The sequence below is a fragment of the Muscardinus avellanarius genome (genome assembly GCF_963383645.1).
Source record: "Muscardinus avellanarius genome assembly, chromosome: 1".
NCBI lineage: Eukaryota > Metazoa > Chordata > Mammalia > Rodentia > Gliridae > Muscardinus > Muscardinus avellanarius.
The window spans coordinates 48,010,407-48,037,927 of NC_137786.1; the positions used below are offsets into that span (position 1 = coordinate 48,010,407).

At 39.0% G+C, this 27,521-nt stretch overlaps 1 protein-coding gene across 1 annotated transcript; it reads right to left on the reverse strand.

Moving 5' to 3' along the window:
• Window positions 1-3,698: 3,698 nt before the first annotated feature.
• On the reverse strand, window positions 3,699-8,855 carry PLK2 (polo like kinase 2; the record flags this gene model as incomplete). Its single annotated transcript, XM_080716396.1, has 14 exons — window positions 3,699-3,890; window positions 4,026-4,136; window positions 4,395-4,524; window positions 4,618-4,858; window positions 5,110-5,239; window positions 5,535-5,632; window positions 5,955-6,102; window positions 6,190-6,388; window positions 6,496-6,591; window positions 7,016-7,103; window positions 7,336-7,465; window positions 7,659-7,775; window positions 7,920-8,027; window positions 8,595-8,855. The coding sequence occupies 14 exons, from the start codon at window positions 8,853-8,855 to the stop codon at window positions 3,699-3,701; spliced, it is 2,049 nt and encodes a 682-aa protein (XP_080572522.1).
• Window positions 8,856-27,521: the final 18,666 nt, after the last annotated feature.

Genomic DNA, 27,521 nt, shown 5'->3' on the forward strand with positions numbered 1-27,521 from the left:
TCCTTTTTTTTTTGAAGGTCCTAAAAAGATTTTTGTATTCTTGTCTGGACCATGACTGACACAGAAAGGTAGACTGGAAGAAGAAGAAAAGACAAGAATGACTCAGTTATTTTCTTTTCTAGGTAATTAGGATTCCTGCCATTATGGGTGTGGAAAAAGGTAAGAGAAACACAGCATCAGAAGAGGTATGAATATTTATTGAACACCCTTGGTGGGCAAGTGCTATATTATCATTACATCTTTATGGATGAGGAAATGGATGTTTAGAGAGATTGGGCATTTACTGCAGATCACAGGGCTGGGCAGGAATTTGAACTCAAGACTTACCCAAAGCTTATCTACTCGAATATGCTTCCTGCTGGGTGGACATATGTTTGCATTCAGAAATAGTTCTAGAAACATTGAAGGAAGAAAGACATTAAAGTAGTAAATGTCAAATAATCCAAGATCCAGGTTACAGTTATGGGCATGCCAGGCTTAGTGGAACATAGCTATTACCATGTATGAAAAGTAGTACATCTTTAGAGATGGACTTTTTTTTCTCTCAGTCGGTACCTTTCCAGGATTTGGGGTAGCTAATATAGCAACATTTTGGGGGATAGGAGTGTTCATTATGGACACATGTTATTTGGGGGCTATTTTTATGAAATTCAAGATCACTGTTTGGTGTCTAATTGTGTCAGTCTTTTGTTCTTCCTACATGGCAAATATTTACGAACAGTATTATATTTAAAGAGATGTCCGCTTCCTACAAAAAAAAAAAATGTTGCTGAATAGAAGGGGAAACAAAAGTCTCTCTTTATGTATCCTCATCTACTCCCAAGACATTATCCCAAACCTGATTACTCCAAAATCTAGCTCCAATTGTTTTCTGGGCCTATTTTGGCATCCACATATGAGTCTAACTCAGCATATATTAAACTCACTGTATTTTTCTGAATATCAAGCTTTTCTTTTTATAAGCCTTATTTCAGTTAATATCCATGTAGTATACCGCCTTTCCCTCATCAACTGCCCCCAATTATCCCAAACATTACCTTCTTTGTCTTCACATTCAATCAAGCTGCAAATCCTTCTAAAATCAACTACATTCTTCCAAAATATGTCTTCATTAATTAATTCATTCAGCTTTTGGCTACCCCATGAGAAGTCTGAATACTGACATGAACCATATAGCCCAAAGAAGATACCCTTCATGAACTCCCTTTAATCAAGACTCAGGTCCTTTCTCACCTGAGCACATTAGTTTCTTTGCTGTTTATGGCATCCCTCTCCGTCTTGTTTCTCACCCTTTATATCTATGTCCCCAGAATGCATTTTATGAATCTGAAGTACTATGCCACTTTTTCTCTTTAAATGTTACTTTATTTTTCTTTTATTTGACAGTGCTAGGGATTGAACCCAGGGCCTCTCACATGCTAGACAAGTATTCAACCACTGAGCAATACCCCCACACCCTAATTCTGCAAGCCTTCCAGAGATAGCCTAAATGCCTTGGGGTGCATATGGGGCAGATTATATGTGTTTCTTCCAGCTCTACCTACTATACTCCAGCTTTACACACCTACTTCTGCTGTGAATGCTTTCATCTTTCTGCTCCTGAACATGTTGTTTTCACTGTCCCATTCTGGACAGTGTTATTTTGGAAACTCTTCTCTATCTCATACTTAAATTTAACCACCACTGATCTTTCAAATCTCAATACAAATAATTCTCTTCTCTGGAACCTATTCTTTGGTCCCTCCCATGCCTAGGGCTCTCCTCATGATTCCCGTTCTCAGTTTTCACAACACCCAGTGCATACCTTCATCATAACATCATAGCACTTATCAGACGAAGAGGCAAACGTACTGTCTCCACTCCACTTTCTGGAGGACAGGTAGAGGCTCAGCTTCACTTTGCATCTGGTACTCAGTAGGTACCAATACATTTTAAAATAAAATGGATAAGCATGTTCTAAAACCATGAAGTAATAGATAGACCTGCACTGTGAAACTCAGAACATTTTTCGCTATTTGCAAACTTTGTTTTCTCTGCTCATAAAAATAAAATTGTACATTTATAACCTACTTATTACTTGCTCAGTTTTCTTCAGCAATTACTATAAGCTAACAAATACCCTAATTTATATACATAGCCAAAGAACTCTGGCTAACAGAAATTAATCTAGGACTTGTGAAATACAACAAATCCCCCTTTCAGCTTTTGACTGATAAAGGATACCAGATGCAAAGTTTGTAACAATTTTAGAAGAATGTAAGATTACAGCTACCATTTCTATATTCCCCTGTACACAATCAAATGTAAACACCGCCTTAAACCCAAGTGATATCTTTTCCCATAGGATCACATTCTCCTTAGAGTAGGTTTACAATTGAACAAAGAAATTATTTACATCTTATTCAGGTCACTCTGAGTTCAGAGTAACAGGATGAGCAGCTTTTCTTTACACCTGTTAGAATAGATTGTACTGAAAGGGCAAACCTTGTTAGATTTGCCTCTGATTATTAATAGTTTAAAACATGAATCCTACATCATAATTTGGTTTCCATATCACTCCTTAAGCACCATGCACCAAAAGGAAAATAAAATGAATTATTTCGAAAGCATTTCCCACTAGTGGAATTACATGCTAGTACTGCCAGCGGCAGTGGAAGTGTTTAGGCAGGTTTAAGCTGAGTAATATTTAGGTGGTGCATGTATAATAATGCATAGTTTTGCCCATATTAAGATAAACTTCCTGTACCTATTGACACTTACTAATAACAGAGGTTTGTTTGCACAGGATTACTTATTCTGCCTTTCAGCTCTACGTTAAATGAGTTTTGAGGAAATACTCCAGAAGGAAATTTGGATTTAACAGGTTATCAATAGTTTAGTTGTAAAGAGTAATATTTTTGTTATAATCTTCTCAAGCTAGATCTATTCGGAAAGTTTATTATTTTAATTCAGGTATTAAAGAATGATTTCCTAGAAGCTATGATTAGAAAAATTGAAGATCTAGCTCTCTATATGCTTCTATACCGAATGTCACACCAAAGAGGGCCAAGAATTACTAAAGAATGTGATACAGTGATTGATATATACTAAAAACAGGAGACAACTATTTCTGGTTTTTCATACTCTTTATTGCCAACAGTTTAAAATGGTCAACATAAAAAAAACATTTTGATAATAAATACTGCTCTTTGGGCTGTAATAAATAAAAAGTTTATTAACAAGGAATGCACTTTTCCAGCCACAAGTGTATTCAAAAATAAACAAAAAAAATTATATATGGCCATAGTTCACAGTTTGGCAGCCAAAAGCTGCTCTGATTACAGCCTTTTAAACAATGTGGGAGCTTCCTCCCTTCTCCCTCCCCTTCAGGAAGTATATTCACAGTTCCAAGTCCTCTGGCTGAAACACTCTCAACAGAGAGAAGTTAAGAGTCAATGCACCTTTCTGCAAAATTATCTGAAAAAACTTTGAAAACAAGTATCTCAAGGAAACTGCATTCTCGTTCACTCTTGAATTGTCCAAAGTCAAGAACGTATGCCTCAGCCTGGTCTGGTTCCACACAGTCCAGCAGGCCACAGAGGAATTGTTTTCGTACCACCACCTGTCCTTCTTCAACATGCTTTAGATCACTCTACTGGCTTCCCTGTTGATCTCACAGTGGAAAAGAGGAGTCCCATAGGGTCCATTCAAGAAGTCTCTCAATTACATCTCTGTAAGAGCATGTTCAGGGCATATTCCATGCGATTTTTCAATTCCAATGAACAGCCAGACATCAGCAGAGTCGTCAGTCTGAAAGTTGTAGATATCCTATCCTCATTGATGTAAGTGAGAAGGTATTCTTCATTTTGGCTACAGATGATTATTTTTGTATGATCATGGTAGAAATTCACCTTAAAAAATAAACACAAATATTAGACCTCTCTCAATATTCAAGAGGTAGAAAAGGTCAGTCAAACCTTAAATTGGCTAAGTAAAAATAATTTCTTTAGGACATGAACATATGCTTCTGTGAAGGGTTCAGTTACCTGAAAGGTGCCATCATTGAAGAGCATCATTAAGGCCTTGTCAGATTTTAGCCACTGAAGGAGGTAGAGCCGAGGTCTTCGAATATCGGTAACACTAGGGAGATCACTACCCTGAAAGACATTAGGAGAAGGAATTAGAACCTATGAAGATTTTGCATTGTGCCCTTTATTCTTCTAGGAAAATACCTAACTTAAATAAGCATAAAATTATGGTCTGCAGATTTCTAGCTCTATCCCCCAGAGATTCTGATTCAGAAGATATGGGGAAGGACAGGAGAATCTATACTTCTATCAAGCTTCAAAGCAATACACATGCCACTGGTCTGTGAATTACTTCAAATATCACAATGTTAAAGTCACAGTACTTACATCCATGAGGTTCTCCTCCATATAATGAGAAAAGTACTTCAGCACCGTCACTTGACTAATGAATTGTTCAGGGGCATCTGTTGCTGGAAAAACAGAGCACTGGCCCAGCTCTGCATAATAGTGAACTGTTCTAAAAATCACAAAAGATAGAAAAGTGAGTTTTCAGATTTCTTTAGCGTAAGACTAGAGAACCAACAGATTTCCATTAATAGCATACACTTACTTTTTGTCTGGAAGGAGGCTCATGTGAGCACCGTTGTTGAAAAGGACACCTACAGTGTGGTCCGAGAGCTGGTATCCAAAGCCATACTTGTTAGAGTAATCAACCCATTTGGTGACCCACTGAAATGATGTGCTCAGCTGTTCTTTGGGAATGCAGTCAGCCTCTGGCATGTTTTCTAGACATCCTCGAAGGACTCTTGCCACTGTATCTGCAACACTTCCCATAGTACTGTCTTCAAGACCTGGAAAGTCAGGGAGAAAAATATATTATGAAATTCATAGCATTAGAACCTTAGGTTTAGGTAGATGCTCACTTTTCCTCCACTAACTATAAATACATAAAATTTGGGGTTATTCTTTATCTTTTTCCAATTCCTCTCATTTTGCCTCTTTTAGGTTAAATTAAGCTATAAAATATGCTGAGGTCATTTGCTTAGTATTTAGCACTGGTATTGTAGTTTTATTATTTAAAACATCATGAACAAACACTTACATTCACTGCTACTGCTGCAGCTGCCAAGTGTCCCTCTAACTATCATCCGAATAGCATCCCCAATCTGCTGCTTGTTTTCTACTGCGGGTGTTCCAGATCTGGCAACTGTTGTGGTAGGTGGCTGGAGCTCCTTAAAAGAGAGAAGAGTCGTGCTATGAGTCAGGTATCTAAATCCATTATAGGCAGAAATGCCAGTTAAGATGAGATTATGGCAATTGCTGGAAGAGCTTATCAAAAAGCAATGGACACAAGCCAGGTCAATGATACGGCAGTGTCCCAACTACAAGCATTGTTAAACTAAAAGACAAAATCTTTGCTCTGAATATGACACGCCTGAACTATAATAATCAGAGTCTAAGTGCCAATTAACAAGGAATGGAAATGATCTAAAGTATTTATATCCCTTTTATTCTTTCCCAACATACCTCATCTGTTCTATGTTTGCTGGGTTGCTGAGTTATCGAAGTCTTCTTCAAGTCATGCCTAAGCTTATAAATTTCTTCATCTTCTTTAGATACTCTATCTGTAAAACAAGGAAAAGAATCAAGAGTGTTAGCTTATCTCAGAAAGGTGGGAACCAAGCTAGCCATATTTCCTCCAAACGCACTGTTAAACAGCTAATGAGCATCCAAGGCAAAAACAGCATTTTATCATTAACATAAACTGCAATCATGCAGGAAGCATACTTTATTATTTACAAAACAAAAAGTTATTCATTACAATAAGAGATGTGGGTTTATTATGTATAAGTATCAAAGATCAAAATTATATGCTCTTTGAAACTAATTTATCAAATTTAAATGTCATACTGGATACAGAAAAGGGGGAGAAGCCTTAGAACTTACTGTGTGTGTCAATATATCTTGCTTTGTCTTTTTTGCCACCAAAAAGAGCAGCAGCAGCTTTCTTAAAGAAATTCTTAGCTGGGCTTGATAGGTGGAAATCTGGAACTGTATGACAACAGCTTGAAGAAAGTCTATCTGGAGTAAAGCCCTGTGGAATATCAGAAAAGCCCTTCAGTAACCAGTTGCGTAGCTGGGATCAATAATAAATCAAAAAGATATAAAATAGTGAACCAACCTGCAAAAAGAAGTCATGTCGGATGATGTCATCCAAACTGGGCCGATCCTCTGGGTTTTTGGACAACATGCTAGCTATTAAGTGCTTAGCAGGGGCCAGCAATGATGACGGCATTGTATACCTTGCTTCTCTTATACACCTGTAAGTTTCTTTCAGATTTGTAGTTTCAAATGGGGGCCTTCCTAGCAGCATTGTGTACCTGTGTGCAAAGAAACATACCTTTAGAAATTGCTATAAAGCAACATGTTTTTGAATGTTAAAATCTAAACTAAATTTGTTTTTAAACATTCTGGTATGTCTACTTACATTACACAGCCTAAGGCCCAGATGTCGGATTCACAGCCATGTCCTTGTTTGTTGAGGACTTCAGGAGAAAGATAATTTGGGGTACCACATATTGTTCTAGAAAGACAAAATTTCAAGATCTTATTAGGAACCATTGCATTGTTTAAATTTATTTCTCTGGATGTGACTTGATTGAAAATAAAACCTTAAAAGTACCCAGTGACTTATGATAAATTTTTTTAACACATCAGTATTTTTTTTCAGTCCATATGATCAAGTGTTTTTAATAAACTGATGCCAGGGATGGCATGGCATTTTTATACATTTCAGGCAAATGTAAGACTTTACTAATTGCTTTAATAATCAGCTTAGAGGATAAAGTACCCTGTCTAATCCATAGTAAACAGTTAATAACTGTTTAACACTGTTGTGGTCTACAGGCCTTAAAGTCAACCAACCTTCCCTGAAATGTTAAGTGAAAAGTTATAAAGCCATATTTCGTCTCCATAAAACCCTAACAGAATGTATTTCTGACTCCTACCTCCTTCTGTGTTCCAAAGGTTCCAGCCTGGCTGCCAAACCAAAGTCTCCAACTTTTAATTCCATGGCTTCATTAATAAAAAAGTTTCCTAGATGATAAACAAAACCAAATGTGAATCCCCTTGAAAAGGTATTCCAAATCAAGAATGCACACATCCGCTTTGTAGGCAGGCAGCCAATTGTTATTAATGACACCCATTCAAAAGCAAGATTGCATAGGCTAGTGGCAATTAAGAGCACTAGTAGGTAAAAAAGAAAGAAAAAAAATATGACTTTCTAACCACAAAGTCAGGCAACAGATATATAGACTCAAGGGCTTACCTAGCTTGAGATCCCTGTGCAAGATTTCTTGTTCATGAAGGTACTTCAGTCCAGACACAATCTGCCGGAGGTAGTATCTGACTTCTGGCTCTGTCAACACCTTTCTTGCTTTCAAGATATGAGCCATTGACTAGGAAGAGAAGGGAAAAAAGAATCTGTCAAAGAAAGTTGCCAAAATCAGTGTTTTCTCTTTGCAGGTAAGTGATGAAAGTTAATGCAGTGGTATAAAAATTAACTGTCACAGCTAAAATCCCAGATAAAATGCAATTTGAACTTTTCAGTTTTCAAGAAATAAAGGTACTGAAACAGGAGTTAACACTCACCCTTCTACTGCAGTATTCCAACAGAATGTAAATGTTTTCTTTGTCCTCAAAGTAGTGGTAAAACTGCACTACGTGCTTATGATGAAGAATTCTGTGAAGCTCTATTTCTTTGTCAATCTAAAAGAAAAAAGCAAGATAAGGCTTATTAGCTTCCCATCACCTCTGAAAAGGCAGTGCTTACACATGCAGAAGACATTTTCTTAACAGGGTAGGGCCATCCCTGCACACAAAGAAAATACTTTAGTCAACAGTCATACACACCTTTTCCCTCTGATGAGGTTTAGCTACTCTGCTGTGAGGAATAATTTTTGCAGCGTAGACTTTGTTGTTTGTCAAATCTGTCATTTCATAACATTTTGCAAAGCCACCCTGAAAGGAAACAAAGCCAAGATGGAATTGAGCATGGCAGAAAAAATGGAGGGCTGATGTTTAAAATAAATAAATTAATTAAAAGGGGGGAATGTAGAAAACAAGGGTGGATGAAGGGATGCAAATCTACTTAGTAAAAGGTTCTTCATGAGAAAAAAGAAAAATTCCTGAAAACAGCAGGTCCAATCAGTTTCTCTTTTCCCTTTATGAAGGAGAGCTTTATTGAGGGGGCTGGGATGAGGAAAGAAGAAAAATAACGTCTGAAGGGACTTGTCAGGAAAATTCTCCTGGGAACAGGTGAGGGATTAGGACTAGTGTAGACAGCTCTTGCTTCTAGCCCCACGATGAAAGGTTTGGGGTTGCGGGAGGCTGAGGATGGAAAGCCGATCCCCAGCTCACGAAGCCAGAGGGCGGCAGGTGAGGCGCCCTCGTCGCGCGGGGACCCGACGCGGGAGACACCGCGAGCCGGAGGGGGACGCGGGGATGCGGGGTCAGGGTCCGTCCCGGCTCGGGGCGCCCGGGCATACCTCCCTCCCATCCCGCCACCCGGCTCCCGCCGCTCGTCACCTTTCCCAGCACTTTGCCCCGGCAGTAGCGCTTCCCCGTGGTGGGGTCGACGATAATCCGCGAGATCTCGGGTCCCGAGTGCGAGTGGTGGTGGTGATGGTGCGCGGCCGCCGGGGGCACGGGCGCCTGGGGCTGCGGCTCCTCGGGGGGCTGCTGCGGCCGCTTCTTCTTGGAGTCCGCGCCGCACGCCTTGCCCAGCGCCTGCTCGCACATCTTGGTACTGGCGGCCGGCTGGTAGGTGATAGTCCGCAGAAGCTCCATCGTCGCCTGGCACCGCCCGCCCGCTGCCACCTCAGAGTCGCGGACACACGTCCGAGCTGGCCCTAACCCCGGAGGCCCCGTCCCGGAGAAACCTGCACCCGACGCCCAGCTCCACTTGTGCGAGTGCGAACGCGCGGCGAGGCTTTATATACCCGCCGGGTGGGAGGGGGCGGAGACTCGAGAAGGGACGCGACGTCACGGGCTACGCCACGCCCACCGGCCGCCCGGGCTGCGCTGACAGCTGGGACGCGGGAACTCGCCTCTGCCGCCCCCTGCGGGACCGCGGCCGGACGCGGGCTCTGGGGCGCTCGCCCCACCGGGCGGCCCGCAGAGTGTCCCGCCCCGCGCGGAGGAGGCCACCCCATTCTTCGAACGCCTCGAGCTTTGGCCTTGAAAGCCGAGACCCGAACGCCGCCCGCGGGCCCTCCCTGCCCAGCCCCCGGGGGCGTCGGTGTGAGCCGCCCCCTTGCCCCACGCGGCCTCCCGGCCCCCGGTGCTGGTGTGTGGGCGCCACCGTCCGGGCGCAGCCAGCTGGGGCCGGGCTGCTGCCGCTCTCGGTGCACCTGGGCAGGTGGAGGGCAGGGGGCTCCCAGCCCCTCGCCCTTCTGAGGAGCCGCGCTCCGTCCGCAGCCCGACCCCAGCCCACTGAGGCCGGTGGGGCCCCCGCCCAGCGCCCCTGAGCCGCTCTCTGGCGGAGGTCAGACCTCTAACCTTGGAGGCTTCTGGCGCGGCTTGCCCAAAAGTCCGAAAGCAAGGGCGCCATCCTGTGGAATTCCCCACGAGTGTGGTTAGCTGTCCGAGGGCTCAGCTGATAACAGCGTGGACTCATTGAGGCACGCGGCAGCCCTGATGCGGGAGAGGCCCTCCAAGGCTTCCTGCTTGGGGGGGTTGGTGGCGTGAAGGGGCAGAAGGAGCCCTAGGCTTAGGCAAGCGAGGGAGCCAACACGTGCCCTAGTTTCTAATATCCAGATTTTGCTGTTCACTTTTACTAACCTAGAAGCAGACTTTTGTTTTTATGTTCCGATGGTAATCGTGTAGACATTTATTGAGTACTATTTTGGAATGCTGTATGTAATCCCACAACAATTTTGAGAAATAATGCCATTGTAGGGAAGGAAAAATAATTCTCTCTACCTTTCTAAATGCTGGCTGTGGTCCCAGAAACAGAACAGATTAACAAAAGAAAAACAAGTTTATCGATACATATATTTTATATGCATATATGTACATATATACATATATATGATGTACTTATTACTTCAGAGATAGCTTGGATTTGGGGCTTAAGTACCCTCTTTAGCTACAACAAGCCACTGGGGAAGGCAAGTGAAGGGGAGGTAGCCAGAGAAATAATAAATAGGAATGAAGTTTGTAATCTCTTCATTAGTAGGAGTCTCTGTAACTTAGAGTCATCTTTGATACAGAGGAGACACTCTCAAAACTGGAGATTTATTTGAATAAATGTAAATTCCCTATACATATTCTGGTCTACGTTATTCCCATTTAACAGATGAGGAAACAGTATTTCTAGTAGATCATTCAAGTTATGTTAATTCAAGGTATATGGGAATCTTTTAATCTAAGTTAACAGGATACGGTAAACAGTTTTTTGGTACCAAGTTCCAGGGACATTTAAAATATCATATGAACAAGCCCCCAAAAGGTACTTAGAAAAGGGTTTGCTTCAGTCCTCCCTCAAGTTTAGGTATGTGTGGTATCAACTGAACATTTACAAAGAGTCTAACTCAAACACTTTTAGCAAGGAATGGAGGCTTCCTTGTCGACACCGAGTAGGAAGGGAGCATCTTTTCTGTCACATTCCTTTTTGGTGCTTGAAACAGTTTAGGACAAGTCCAGGCATGTTTCTCCTAACTGACAATAGACTTTAACCCCAAGATTATCAGAGCTTGGCTAAGTGGGGGAGCTGGAGGTGCACGAGAAAAATTACATAATCTTCCCCTTATCCATAAATTTAGGGTGACCTTTTCTCTCTCTCCAGTTTTATGCAAACCAATTTACTAGCCTTACAGAGGGCTTGCTGGCTTGGAATAAAGGACCTTAATGCCCCAGTTTTACACCACATCTTAATTTTATTGGTTAAATATACATAATAGTTTTCTAAGATAAAAAACACTGAAGACTAGATTGTTTTATTATTTCAGTTTTCTTTTTTTGGTGGTGTTGGTACCAGGGATTGAACACAAGAGTATTCAAGTATTCTACTTCTTAGCTACACCCCCACCCTTGCATCATCATCATTATCATTTTATTAATTAATTATTTTTAAACAGGGTCTCACTAAATTGCTGAGAGTCCCACTAAGTTGCTATGGCTGACCTCAAACCTGCTATCCTCCTGTGTCAGCCTAAGTACTGAGATTATAGGCGTGTGTCACCACACCCCTGCAATGATTTCTTTACCATGCACTATTCTGCATATGTTTACCAAATATACCTTAGTATTTGATAGAATATTGAACATCCCATCTGAAATTAAGATCTATCTTTCAAAACTTGAGACATTTAATAAAATTATTACTGTGTAAATCCTAAGGTGTCTTCTTTACAGTTGTAAAAATCCAGTTTTTCAGATTGTAGTGCCATCATGTGGACAGACTCAAAATCGTGGTCTAACAAAAAGGAAATATAATTCCAATTAGTGATAAATCTTTAATTATAAATATTTCTCAGTATTTCTTAAATATTTATGAATTTAATGCAGATATAGTAAAAATGTCAGTACAACTTTTAGCAAAAATTGATAAGATGACTATAAAATCTTATGAAATTGTAAGGGATTAAAAATAGCAAAGTCACTTTAAAGAAGGATAAAATGAAAAAGACCTTTGTCTATCAGCTATCAACACTTAAAATGAAACTTGAACAATAAAGTGTGGTCTTTTTGTAGTGATAAAAATCTATAACAAAGAGTCTAGGGATATATATATATTTTCGATATATGACAGAAAAAGTATGGTAAATCAGTGAGGAAAGGAGAGAATATTCAGGAAATAGAATCAAATTATTTTTTCACATAGAAGTTGAAATCCTCATGCCATATTAGTTTTCAAGGGTTGTCAAAACAAAATACAACAAACTGGTGTTCTTATTTTTTTCTTTTTTTTTTTTTTTTTTTGGTGGTACTGGGATTCCTGGAAGCCCTTCTACCTCCGGTATACACTCCCACGGGCTACACTCCCAGACCTATTTTTTAACATTTTTATGTGGAAACAGAGTCTCTTAACCAGCGTGATCCTCCTGTCTCCGCCTCCCAAGCGCGGGGATTACAAGCGTGAGCCACCACACCTGGCCAGACTGGTGTTCTTAATAACAGAAGTTAATTTTCTCATAACTCTGGAGGCTGCAAGGCCTAGCCAAGGTGTTGGCAGGTTTGGTCTCTTCTGAGACCTGTCATCTTCTGTGGAGGCCACCCCTCAGTGTCCTTGCATGATCTTTCCTTTGTGCGCATCCCTGATGTCCCCTTTGTGTCCAAATTTTATCTTACAAGGACAGCCCAGACGCAACTAGAGCCCGCATGATGTCAGTTAGCCTTAATTGCCTCTTTTAAAGGCCCTATCTCCAAATAGAGTCACATTCTGAAGTATTTGAGATTAAATACAACATAAATTTTGGGAAATGCAATTCAGTCTATAATACATCCTATAGACAAAGAAAATCTATAGGTGAAGTAAGGACTTCAATGTCAAGAGCAAAACTTTAAAATAGTAAAAGAGACAACTAACTTTTGAACGCATGCTAGAGAAAGATTTTTTAACATGCTAAAGCACTAGCTACAACAAAGCATTGAAATATCTAAATAAATTACCATTAAGAACTTTGATTCAAGGCCAGCATGGTGGTGCATGCTTGTAATCCCAAAATTCGGGAGGCTGAGACAGGAGGATCTCGGTTCGCGGACAGCCTCAGCTACTTAGTGAGGCCCTCTGCAACTCAGTGAGACCCGGTCTTAAAATAAAGAATAAAAAATAGGGCAGGGGATGTAGCTCGGAGGTCGAATGCCCCTGGGTTCCATCCCCAGACCCGCAGGAAAAAAAAAAAAAAAAAAAAAAAAAAAACTTTGATTCAGCGAAAGACACTTTAAAGTAGAATGATGAAAGATAAGATATAAATTGGTAGATGGTATTTGCATAACATTAAAAGTTAGGCATGTTCACATTTTAACCTGTCATTTTGAGCAATCAAGAATTTAAGCTCCAAGCAGCATCAGAAAGCATCGGACTGTGTGCCTTTTAGCTCTCCATTGAGGGGATAAAAGAAGTGTTCACAGAAGCACAACATACTTTTGATTGGTTAATGTGGAAAGTCCCTAGTTAGAGGTGAGTTGTGGTTTTTGATTAATAAAGGTTCTAGTTAGAGGTTAGTTGGCAGTTCCTGTTTGGCTAAGTTTTGTTTTATTGTTTACATCAGACTTGTTTGCTTAAGTAAGAACCTAAGGCACTGAAGTTCTCAGCCAAACAGCCCTCCCATTAAATTTTATGTAGAACACTGTATATGACCATCAAGAAATTAGTACGAACATATGTAAAGGGCGCCTACAGGTTGATAAAAAATAAACTAACAAGCCGTGCGTGGTGGCGCACGCTTGTAATCCCCGCGCTTGGGAGGCGGAGACAGGAGGATCCCGCAGTTTCAAAGCCAGACTCGCTGGCTTAAGAGACCCTGTTTCCAAATAAAAACATAAAAATAGGTCGGGGGTGTAGCCCAGAAGTAGAAGGGCTTCCAGGAAACCCAGTACCACCAAAATAAGTAAATTAATTAATTAATTAACAAAAAACGATTGAAAAACAGTAATAAGCATTTCATAAAAGAGGAACTACTTATAGCCAATAAACAAGATTAGATTAAGTCATTAACAATCTGGAAATGTAAAACTATTTAATCTCATTCAGTAGATAAAATTAGAAAATATAACAATACCAAGTGTCAAAAAGATGTAGATCAACAATTACTTATAAAATTATGCTATAAGAGTAAATCACTCATTCTTATAGCCTATAGCCCAGCAAAAGAAATCCTTGCACATGTATACCCGGAGATACATAAAAGCGTACAAACGTGACATTCTTTTAGTAATAACTGAATAAAGGGAAAAATAGACACAACTCAAATGCCTTAAGAAAATGCATAACTAACTCACCAGACATATAATTAGGTATTATGGGAAAAAAATCAATAAATGACATCTACATGTATGACTCTTAACAAAGTTCAGTTTATAAAGGCAAATAAATGATTACTATCTTTATAAAATTTAAAAATGAAATATAAATACATTTTTTCAGGACTGGGAGTAGAAACCAAGGGCATTCTATCTCTGAGCCACACCCCAGCCCCATTTTTTATTCTTTATTTTGAAACAGGGTCTCACTGAGTTGCAAAGAGCCTCACTAAGTAGCTGAGGCTGGTCGTGAACTGCGATCCTCTTGTTCCACCTCCCAAATGCTGGGATTACAAATGTGCACCACTAAGTTGGCTCTAGATACTTATTTATATGTGAATTTGATTTAAAATTCTATATAAAATATAAAATGCCGAGCATAAAATTTAAGGGAGGGAAAGAACATGAATATCTAGTTCCTTGGACATTACTTTCAAAGATGGAGTTCTAGGATTGGACTATGACAACACTCAAAAGGGATATCCATGCGGAGATCACTGGTAACTACTCCATGAGCCAAGGAGTGTGGTTAGTCTAATTACGTGCTCTTTAAATCCAGGTTAAAGAAAATCACTTCTGATGATCATATAATGTGAGAAGAACAGCCAAATGGAAAGAACATTCTGATATATGAATGTGTTGCTAAGAGGTTGTGGGGGCAAATTTGGACATAGTAAGTGTGAGTTGAAATATATGACCTGGATATATTCCTGCTGGTGTAACCAAATGCTTCAGACGGAGTAATTTATAAACAAAAGACAATTATCACCTACAGTTATAAAAGGTGGAAGTCTGAGATCTAGTTGCTGGTAAAATCTGTGTGTGTGAGGGTCTATTCCTTACAAATGGTACCTTCCTGCTGGGTCCTCTCCTGGTGGGAGAATCCAGGACACTCCCCTCAGCCCTTTTTCTAAGAGCAATTATCAAAATATTTGATGGAAATTTGCCTTACATTATGTTACTTTATCCATTCATCTACATAGCTACTTACCTATCATTCTTCTGATTTCTGATATTATAATAACAATGTTTGAGAGCAAGGTTCCATCCCTTCACTGTTATACTGAAATTACTCTATGCAGTAGACCTAGATCTCCCTCTGCTGGTAGAAAATTATATTGCCAGTCAATGCTTTGAAACTAAAGCTGTTAGAACAGTTACTATATGAATCTATAGAGTACAAAAAAGAAAGTCTAAATGATACTTAGACTGGTTACATTATTAGTTTACATTTTACTAAATGCCTAGTTTTACCTTCTTTTTCTTTAAGTATTAAAATGATGCATATACTTTGATATTTGATATTTAGTTTTTCTCATCTGAGTTAAGTCAAAATAAAACAACTATACAATTTTAAAAAAAGAACACTGTTACTTATAGTTTACCCACCATGACATCGTGCTGTACAGAACAAGCAGAAAAGGTAATCTTACTTTTTAAATTTTATCTTAAACTGGGCATGGTGAAGCACACTTGTAATCCCAGCATTTGGGAGGCTGAGACAGGAGATTCACAGCCTCAGCTAATTAGTGAGGCCCTTTGCAAATCAGTGAGACCCTATTTCAAAATAAAGAATAAAAAAACAGGCTGGGGGTGTAGCTAAGAGGTAAAATGCCCCTGGGTTCCATCCCCAGTACAAAAAAAAATATCTTAAAGGAAACAGTGAATTTATAAATTAAATTTATTTAAATTTTACAATTAAAACTATCAAGTGAATATAACACAAAGATAACAGTATTTCAGCTTTACCTCATTCATGGCAGTAAAAAGCTTTTGTAAGTATAATGTGGAAATCCTGTCTGATTGACATCTTCATTTTTTTTTTAAAGATAATATTTCCATTTTTGTATGGTTTTGTTTGTTTGTTTTTGAGTTGGGGATTCAACCCAAGGGCATTCCACCTTCAATCTACACCCCTAGCCCCATTTTTATTTTATTTCTGTTTGAAGCTAAATTCAAACCTGCAATCCTGCTATCTCAGCCTCCCAAATACTAGGATTACAGTATTACGTAATCTTATATTGTACAGTGTGCATGGCCCCTCCCAATCAACCCCTTTTAAATTCTAGTAGTTTGCTTTTCCTCTGTATATACACTCCTAAAATTGTTTCATTTAAGAGCTCTTTTTCCAAATATACATTTGAAAAATTACAACAAAGGACAAAATTTTTCTTATACTATACTGTTTATTTGAATCTAGATTTTTCCATGTTGGTTAACAATTCTCACAATGAAAGACCATTTAAGTGAATCTTATATATATAAATGATCACCAATATATAGTCCCTTAAAGACTTTATTTTGAAAGCACATTCTTTTCTGTTGTTTCTATTAAACTTTTATGAGATACTTTTACTATCTTAAAGGCTATTTGAAAAGACTGATCAATTATTGTTCATTGAGCTTAATTTTTAATGAGAAATCTATGGATGTAATATGTGATAAATAAAAAACCAGGAGGGAAAATTTGGCTAAATTGGGTTTTAGCCTCACTCCAAAGCCTTCAATATGACATACAGATACAATGAACAATAATAGAACTATTATAAAACACTATTAACACAGAAATACTAAAGTTATTAAACCTAAAAATTTATCAGCATTTAACAGATTCACACTTGACAAAGGGTATGGTGCACACAAAAACAAAATCCAGTCTATCTTCTTGGCTGGTGGGTGTTTTGTTGACTACTTCAAACAGAGACTGTCTGCTTTCTTGGCTGTTGTAACTTCAGGGACTTTTTCCTCCAGGATCAAAAGAAGGTGTATATATGTACATATAAAGCTGTTCTTTGCTTCAAACATCCTCGTCTCAGGTACTTTTTTGCTCCTCTCAGTAAGGAGTCTTCTGAAGGAAGCTGAATTACAAATCACACTTGCAAAAATGCTTTACACACAAGCCACTCCTGAACCACCATCAGCATAGAGTCATGCTTTGTGCTTGCTTTACCCAGCAACCACTGACCTTATGTTATTCTTCCCCCTTGGAATCAAGCTGTACTTAAAACTATAGGCCAGCTGGGTGTGATGGCACATGCTTGTAATCCCAGTATTTGGGAAACTGAAACAGGAGGATCGCAGGTTCTCAGCCAACCTCAGCAACTTAGTGCGGCCATCCACGACTTAACTCTAAATTTAAAGATAAGGTTATGGGTATATCTTAGAGGTAGAATGCCTCTGGGTTCAATCTCCAGTACAAATAAAACAAAATCATAAGCCATTTAAAATTATTTATGCTTCAATATTATATATGATATTTTTCAGCATCTTATTTGAGCCTCTTTTCATCTAGAAACAAGATAATAAACCCACAAAATAAGTTTTTTTATGAAGATTAAATTAAATAAGCAGTCAGGGATGGTGGTGCACACCTGTAATCCCAGTACTTGGGAAGCTGAGACACAAGGTTCATGGGCTAACTTCAGCCATTTAGTGAGGCCCTCTGCAACTTTGTGAGACTCTGTTTTGAAATTTAAAAAAATAGGGCTGGGGTGAAACTCAGAGGTAGAATTCTCTTGGATTCATTATCAGTAACACACAAAATGAATGAATGAATAAATGAATGAATGAATGAATGAATGAATACATAAATGCCATCTAAAATGCTATGAGCCATGCATAGTGACTCATGCTTGTAATCCTCATACTTGGGAGGTTGAGACAAGAGGATCAGAGGTAGAAGGACAGACTCAGCAAGTAGTGAGACTCTCATCAACCTAGTGAGACCCTGTTCAAAATAAAAAAACTAAAATAGGGATGAGGGTATAGTTCAGAGGTAGAATGCCCCTGAGTCCAATCCCCAGCACACACACCCCAACACACAAAACGTTATGCAGGTTCTTAGACTATCTGATGTTTGGCAAATATTAGCCTTGAGGTACTTTCTGTAGCAATGGGTAGGTAATTTAGTCTTTTTTCTCTCTAGTCCAGAAAATCCTCTGAAAGGATAATGAATAATAAAACCACCAACTCCATTTCTAGTAAAATTAGGAATAAAAACTTCGAAATAGTTGTATGGGCTGTCAAAAACAACCATAGTTGTCCACAATTTTTGTTTGAAAGCCTATCTTAAATAACAGTTGAGTCACCTAGAAAAATGTAAAGTGAAACCTAAGTTGTAGAATATGTAGAAAAATTAGAAAACCATAGCTACCAGGACCTATGGTTTATAGCTAAGACAGTGGTTATCAACTGGGACAATAGTGTCCTTCCTCCCCAAGAAGACATTTGACAATATTTGAAGACACTTTTGGTTGTCATAAATAGAGAAGGGGTACTATTTGTTATCTTGTAGGTGGAGACCATGTATGCTGCTAAGTATTTCAGAATGCACAAGTAGGCCATCCACAACAGAATCGCATAATCCAAAATGCCAAAAGTACTGAAAATGAGAAACCCTAGGCTAAAATAATGCTCAGGGGCTAATTCATAGCCTTACTTAGTGAATACTTACCGAAGTAAAGAAAAAATAATCAAATAAATTTGTTTATGCAAAAATAAAATCTTTTAGCTCATTTAGACTCTGCTTAGATCCCTGCCTCTTCCTCCTGTAAATCAAAATGAAAGGGAGGCAGATAAAATATATTTAAATGAAATAAACACAGAAGAAATTTAAAGAATTGGAGACCATTTTATTTTATATAAACAAGAAGTCTAAGATAAGACAGATACTTTTATAAGTAAATACTTATGAACTATGACCCTAGGGAAAATCCCAAAATCTTAGTAGACCAATTTCGACTGAAGAAGTGGAGGGAATTTTTTAAGAACTTCCACCTAAACAGACTTCAAGTCCAGATGGTTTCACAGGGCAATTCCAATATGAATCAAACTGTTCCAGGCCATAGAAAAAAAAAAAACTTATAATTGTTTCTATGAAGAAATAAAAAATTCACATCAAGACCTGACAAAGATTATATAAATAAGATAGCAGATAATCTCGCTTATGAACATAGGCTTCATTATTCATCATTAAACTAACGCCATACTGGCTCACTAATGGTCATGAAAATCTAAAGAATCTAGTTGAAAGTTATTATATAACTTTCACACACAATATTTTAATATTTTGCAATCATTTATTTCTTATTTGTGTGTGTTTGTGTGTGTGTGTGTGTGTGTGTGTGTGTGTGTGTGTGTTTGAGAGAGAGAGACACAGAGAGAGAGATAGAGACAGAGACAGAGACAGAGACAGAGTCAGAAAGACAGAGACAGACGGGCTCACTGCGTTGCCTCGGCTGGTCTCCAACTCCTGGGCTCCTGCTCCAGCCTCCAGAGTAAGGATGCCTACAGGACTCCAGGCATTCACCACTGGGCCTAGTACTATTGAATATTTGATTATGTGAAAATTGAGGGTTTTTTTAAATTTTGGCATAGCCATGAGGTCAATTTGGCAGCCATTGGCAAAGTAAAATAGATCCTTTTTTTTCATAACTGGCTTAATTCCAAACAGATTAATGTTTGAAATATAAAATACAAAATCATAAGACAATATGAGAGTTCTTTTATACCCTTGGAGTGTGGTAGATCTTGCAATCATCTCGCAAAATCTAGAATCTCTAAAAGAAAAAATTTACTAATGTGCTTATATAAAAACAAAGCCATTTCATTGATTAAAAATACACATCAAAAGTAAAGTCAAAATATAACATATTGGAATTTTTTTATTCATATCACAATGAACTAGTCTTCCTATTATGTAAAAAGCTCCTACAAGTTAAAAACATGGTCAATTATCCAATAACAAATCAATTTTACATTTACTGAACTTCATTTGTAAAAAGAGAAACTGGAATTAAACGATACTGAGATACCCTTTTCTACTTATGAAACTGGCACTATTTCCAAAGTTAGTGGGAATACACCATGTTGGGGAGTGTGGAGGAAGCAAGTATTCCACATGGTGCTGGTGGGTAACTTGGCAGACTCTCTCCACACCAGAGAGTCTTACTTACTGGAAGGAATCTATCCTATGGATATGATCCCATCTGTACAATGACATATAACTGGCATCAGCAAATGATAAAATGTGTAGGCCAAATCAAATCAAGCCTGCTTTGTAAGTAAGGCTGTGTTCAAAAACAAGCAGCCCATTTGCTCACATAGACTCACCGTCTATGGCTGTTTTCATGCTAAAAAGTGTAGCTTTGACAGATATCACCTGGCCTGAAAAGCCTAAAATATTACTCTCTGTCCCTTACAGAAGCAGCCTGTCAACCCATAATGTACAAGGTCATTCTCAGCAGCATTGTATGTAATAGCTAAAGACTAGAAACAACCGAGTTCCTAATTCACGGAGAACTGGCTAAACACATGATGTATTCATACAATGGAAATGTGGGCAGTTGTAAGAACAAATGAAGGAGTTTCTTTATGAGTTGACATGGAAGCATCTCCACAATAAACACTGCAAAATGAAAGTATAGGGTAATGTATATAACAAAGCCTGTTTCCTTGGAGTAAAAAAGGAAGAGAAATAATGTATTTATATAGTCTTAAATATGCATAAAGTATAAAATTTGGAAGGATTATTAAAAAACTAATAACACGCCGGGCGTGGTGGCGCACACTTGTGATCCCTGCCCTTGGGAGGCAGAGACAGGAGGATCACACAGGTTCGAAGCCAGCCGCACGCTGGCTTAGGAGACCCTGTTTCCAAATAAAAATGTAAAATAGGTCTGGGAGTGTAGCCTGGAGGTAGAAGGGCTTCCAGAAACCCCAGTAACCCCCCCACACACAAAACTAATAACACTAGGATATTTCTATTTAACTTTTTTTATTTACTTTTGCAAATGGACTGCTTACTTTCCTTATCTTCTTTATGTGTTTTAATGTTAGAACCAAGAGACTACATTATTCTTCAAAAATACATATAGGGATATTGTTTTAATAACAGGCTTTAGCTGCTTAAAGAAGACTTCTTGGCTTGGCCTCTGTTACTATCTATTAACTGATCAAGATTTATTATATATATATATATATATATATATATATATATATATATATATCTTGCTTTATATTATTTACTTAGGATTTTTCCTTCCCACAAGTATGAAAGTTCCATGAGTAGATACATATTGGTTTATTCCATCTAGAACATTATATGACACAGAATACAAATTTGAATTATTATAAATATGTTTATAAACATAAAGAATACTAGAAAACTCTTAGGTTTGATCTTGCACAGATTGCTGACCCTCTCTGGGTCTCTGTTTCTCTTTCTATAACAAGAGGATTATAATATTTTATAAGGTTTTTCTATGGTCTAAAAGCTTTTGTCTCTCCCCAAATACTTTGTTGAAATCCTTAGCCCTCACAACGATAATATTAGGAGCTGAGGCCTCTGGAGGTGATAAATTTATATGTGTGGAGCCCTCTAGGATGAGATTACTGCTGTCATAAGAGACCCAAGAATCCAGGCATGGTGAGGCACACTTGTAATACCAGATTTTGGAGGTTGAGACAGGAGGATCACAGTTCGCGGACAGTCTCAGCTATTTAGTGAGGCCCTCTGGAACTCACTGAGACCTTGTTTCAAAACACAGAATAAAAAATAGGGCTGGGGATGTAGCTCAGAGGTAGAATGGCCCTGGGTTCCATCCACAGTACAGGAAAAAAAGAAAGAAAGAAAAAAAGTAAGAAAGAAAGAAAGAAAGAAAGAAAGAAAGAAAGAAAGAAAGAAGAGAAGAGAGAGAGAGAGAGAGAGAGAGAGAGAGAGAGAGAAAGAAAGAAAGAAAGAAAGAAAGAAAGAAAGAAAGAAAGAGAAAGAAAGAGAGAGAGACCCAAGAGACTTTTTGCCCCTCCAGTGTGTGAGACCATGGCAGGAAGGTGCCGTCATGGGGAAGCAGGCCCTTGCCAGATACCATATCTTCTGGAACTTTGATCTGGACTTCACAGCTTCCAGAACTATAAGAAATAAATTCATTGTTTGTAAACTACCTCTCCAGTTTACTATGTTTTGCAATAGCAGCCGAATAGATTGAGACAGCTTTTAAATGACTCAGTAAGGCATTGTATAGAATGTGCTTAGAAAAGGGTCTCACATAGGGAGAGATGGATGATGTTAGTTGTTTTAATGTTCCGGAGAAAGGGTGAGAAAAAGAGCTGGGCAGAAAGGGTGGGCAGGAGGAACTGGGGCAAAGACAGAGGGAAAAGGCACTGCACCAGCATCTGCTTTCCAGGCAGAAACTGAAACAAACAAACAAACAAAAAACAACTGAAACTGTTAGGGAGGAGGAACAGCAAATAAGAACTGCCCCCGCTGGCCCTCTTCACTTGCTTTTGACCTGGAATTTAAGAAGAGAGAATGAAAGTGCCTAAACCGAGCTTGGTGGTCTGCACTTTTAATTCCAGTGTTTGAGAAGCTGAGACAAGATTTGTGGCCATCCGTAGCAACTTAGGCCCTCTGTATGTTAGTGAGGCCCTGTTTTAAAATAAAAAATAATTAAATAGGGCTGGGGTGTAGCTCAAAGGGAGAATGCTCCCTGAGTTCCATCCTCAGTACAAAGAGAGAGAGAGAGAGAGAGAGAGAGAGAGAGAGAGAGAGAGAGAGAGAGAGAGAGAGAGATGGGGGGGAGAGGGAGAGGGAGAGGGAGAGGGAGGAGGGAGGAGGGAGGAGGGAGGAGGGGGAGGGGGAGGGAAGAGGAGGGGAGGGGAGAGGAGAGGAGAGGAGAGGAGAGGGGAGGGGAGGGGAGGGGAGGGGAGGGGAGGGGAGGGGAGGGGAGGGGAGGGGAGGGAAGGGAAGGGAAGGGAAGGGAAGGGAAGGGAAGGGAAGGGAAGGGAAGGGAAGGTGAGTGCCTAGCAGGCATTCACCTCCAACCTAGAGAGAAGTTGTCCCCAGTTTTGGCCTGGAAAGTGAGAGTCAGCAGTTTGGCTGCTGGTGGAGGAGGACACAGTGGGACAGGTCTCAGTGCACCTAAGGCAAACATCTGGCCAAAGGTAGGTGCCTGTGAGTGGACCTGCTGTCCCCAAGAAGCCCCAGTCCCACCCTGCCCAGACAACTCTCTCCTGCCTCTCTCCGCAGCCACACCTCACTCAGCCTCTGGGATCTCAGGACTGCAAAGGGCAAGGGGAAATGTGAAGAGGCCTGGCTTTCCTGGACGGCAGTGACTTGGGCCTGGCTCTGGGGGTTCCATGTGGTCCTTTGAATGCAGGGGCTCCTATCCTTTAAAGAGAGCAAACCCTGGTGGAGAGCAAGGGCCACTGGCTCTGTGTGCTGGCCATGTGGTAATGGTGGGTAGGTGCAGGGAGTCCACTGTTAAAATTATTAAAACACACAAAAAGGTGGAGAGAAGGGTAAAATGAATATCTATATATCCTCCACCAAATTCAACAAATTTATAACTATTACAAGCATTGTAACATATTATACCTGAATATAACATGAATCTCTTAATCTCATTTTACGTATTTTTTGGTACTGGAGATTGAAGTCAAGGACATTCTACCTCTGAGATACACTCCCAGCCCTTTTAGATTTTGAAACAGAATCTCATTAAGTTGCTGAGGCTGGCCTCAAGTTGATTTCAGCCTCCCAAATCCTGGGATCATAGGCATGCCCTACTGCATCTGGCCATTTTTTAAATGTTAACATTCAGCTCCTAAAACAAGGAAATTCTCTTTATTATAAATCTTTTTATTGGTGCATTAAGTCATACATTTTTTTTTTGTAGTACTGGGGATGGAACCCAGGGGCTTTCTACCTCCAGACTACACTCCCAGACCTATTTTATATTTTATTTGGAAACAGGGTCTCATTAAGTTGCTGAGTACAAGATGGTAGAGGCATACATGTACACAACACTCATTTAGCCCTTTCATAGTTCCCACCCCATTCAATCCCCCCTCCCTCCTTCTCATATTTGTCTGAGTGATTGACTTTGAGATGTTTGTGAATGTACATTACATTCATTAGGAAATTTCCCTCTTTCCTCCACCCATCACCCCTAGTTCGGTCACCTTATTTGTTCATCTATGGTTTCTCTTTCTTTGTCTAGAGTTCCTTCTATGACTCTTTTCCTTCCTACCTTCCACATATTAGGGAGAACATCCAATTTCTTACTTTGTGTGACTCTCATATAATAATGATAATATTAATAACAACAATATTTTACCATACCTTGCAAAAAAGTCATTCTTCCTTAATATCTAACTCCTGGTTCACATCCACATTTTCCCACTTGTTCCCAAAATGCATTTTATGGCTGATGTGTTCCATAAGAGCCAGTCTAAAATAAGTAGCTATTTATTCCTTTTAATTTTCCAAAGAAACCAGGCCAGATACCTTGCAAAATGTCTGTTTTCCAGATTTGTTTTATTGTTTGTTGGTGGTTTCTTTTAATGTAGTCTTTGTCCTCTGTATGTCTTCTTAATTTGAAGTTGGAAATACAGACTGATTTAAACTTAGGTTAAGTATATTTTAGTAAGAACGTGCATACTGATTGAGATTTAGATTAGGCATATTTAAGTAAGAAAATGCTATAGAGATGGATCTTTCTTTGAGGGTGGGGGAGAATTGGGGATTGAACCCAGGGAAGTTCTATTTCTGAGCTATATCCCCAGTCCTTTCTATTTTTTTAGTTTTGAAATAGATTCTTAACAAATGGCTGAGAGCATTGCTAAGTTGCTGATGCTGGCTTCTAACCTGTGGTCATCCTCTCTCAGCCTCCCAAGCACTGGGATCACAGGAATACACCACTGCACTCGGCAAAATGTGCCATAAAGAGCTCTGTGTAATTCCAGTAGAGCCCCGGGAGAAGGCAGGTGTTATTGCACTATTCCTGATAATCAGTTTAATTACTGTGATAACGTGGTGGCAGCGAGACCTTTGCATTGTAAGTGCACTGAGCCTGGCACACTTGTTGTTGGCAGGTAATGTGTCGGCTAATAGGAGAAAAGTTCTATTAACTGTTCTTCTAATAACTTGATCCTACACCGATGGTTCTCAATAGAATCGGTTATTCTGTTTATGGTTGCAGAATGGTGATGCTTCTGGTATGGCCCCTCCTTTTATTTTGATTACTTGGTATTCCTACATAAACACATTCCATCATCAACAGGGGCTATTTTGTCACCTTGTGCTATGAGTAGATAGTTAATTCATCCCCTTTAATTACTCTCAGAAAAATTATTTGATATCATAGTCATCTCTAGTGTGGGCAGGGACTTTTTTATTTACATGTTTACTTTTTTCTAAGTGTCATTGTGGCCTCATGGATCTTTGTGCCTTTTAAGTGTCTTAATCAATTATGTTAACTAGGTTTTAATTCAGGGCCATCCAGACAACAGAAATACAGTTTTTAAAATCAAAAGTTTAAATTTATGAGTTTAAATTCAGTGCATAGGTTTTTTTTTAATCTTATACTATCTTTAAAATAAAAATTTTATAGTAATGGTGACAATCATTTATTTGTCATATCTATAAATATATTAATGACTTCAAAATAACAATACCAATATCACTATTAACCACAAAAGTACTAAATTTGAAGCTGAGCATGGTGTCACATGCTTGTAATCCCAGTATTTGGGAGGCTGAGACAGGAGGATTGTGGTACACAGACAGCCTCAGCTACTTAGTGAGGTCTTTTGCAACTCAGTGAGACCCTGTTTCAAAATAAAGAATAAAAAATAGGGCTTGGGGTGTAGCTCAGAGGTAGAATGTCCCTGGGTTCCATCCCCAGTACCACAAAAAAAGCAAGAAATAATCAACAAATTTCTGAGTCATCTACGTAGAGATGCTAATTGGACTTGTGAGAATGAGTCAATTCTCTAAGAGAAAAAGTATAAAGTAACAAGTGACTAATTTTATATATTAAAAAAAAACTCATTCCAGCAAGGATGTGCAAACACCTAGTGATGTTTCAAGAGTGGTGAACCAGGAGACCATTCTAAGGAATCAATGTACAGATGTCTAGCTGTTACGTGGCTATTTCCTAAACTTGACCTGCCTGAGGATTCTCCATGGCTCCTGTTCTTTTTTCCAAATTTGTTTTCCTAGTTACGTTTTTCTCATTTTAGGGCATACCTTTTATCCACCCCTGCATCTGTCCATTCAACTGTCTGTCTATCCATCATCTACCCACACATACAATATTTTACTCTGATGCATTTTTACCAGGTGTAAGTGCCTATGGAGACTCTAAAGATAAAGGGAAAATTTGAGTGTGAAGAACTTCTGTAAAAAATACTTTAGTGCAGCGCTCTTACGTCCTGCAGTAAACAGACCCACAGCCAAACCTCCTGCCTCATCCTACCCTTTTTTTCACTCTGTTATTCTTTTCTTTTTCCCCCTTAAGACAGAATTTACAAGGAAGTTGATTGTCACAGGGACAGGTATTACCATATTTGTTTGCATTAAAACCTAATGTTCTATTTCCTGATTGATTGGTTTAACAAGGAATACTATGTTTACCAATTATATCAGATAGTAGAAATTTTACATAAACTGGAGGTACAGCTCCATTGTTTGGGCAAAAACGCATTTAAGGGACACACATAATATTAACCACATCAGATATTATATTTATCATAATGTTCATTATGGGTTTTTTTGTTTTCTGTATTGTTTTTATTCTCTATTCCATTGATTTCTGCTGACTTTTTGTCTTTTACTGGCTTTGAGGTGTGTCATTAGGTTATTTATTTGATTATTTTCTTTTCTTCTTGTGTGAGCACTCAGTGCTATGAATTTTCCTCTTAATACTGCCTTCAAAGTGTCCTAGAGGTTTTGAAATGTTGTAGCTTTATTTTCATTTGTTTCTAGAAATTTCTTTTCTTTTCTTTTCTTTTTTTGTGGTGCTGGGAATGGAGCCCAGGGGCATTCTACCTCTGAGCTACATTTCAAGTCCAATTTTTTATTCTTTTTTTTTTTTTTTTAAGTAGGGTCTCACTGAGTTGCGAAGGGCTTGGCGAAGTAGCTTAGGCTGTTCACAAACCACGATCCTCTGGTCTCCACCTCCTGAATGCTGGGATTACAAGTATTTGCTACCATGCCTGGACTGTTTCTAGAAATTTCTTGATTTCATCCTTTTTTTCTTCTATAGCCCATTCTTCATTAAGCAGTGTGGTGTTCAGTCTCCACATGTTTATGTGGTTTCTCTGTATCTTCTTATAGTTGATTTCTAGTTTCATTCCATTATGGTCTGAAAAGATATAGGGAAGTATGTCACATTTTTTTGAATTTGCTAGTGTTCACTTTGTGGCCCAGGATGTGATCTATTTTGGAGAAGATTCCATGAGCAGCTGAGAAAAATGTGAAATCTGCTATAGTTGGGTTGAATATTCTGTATTTGTCTAATAGGTCCATTTGGTTGATGGTATTCTTTAGGTCTGAGGCATCTTCATGGACCTTTTGTCTAGAAGATTGGTCTAATGGTATGAGAGGGGTGCTGAAGCCTCCCAGTATTATTGTATTGAAACTTAATGTGTGACTTAATGTTACAAAGAGTTTATTTTATGAAAGTAGCTGCACCTATGTTTGGGGCA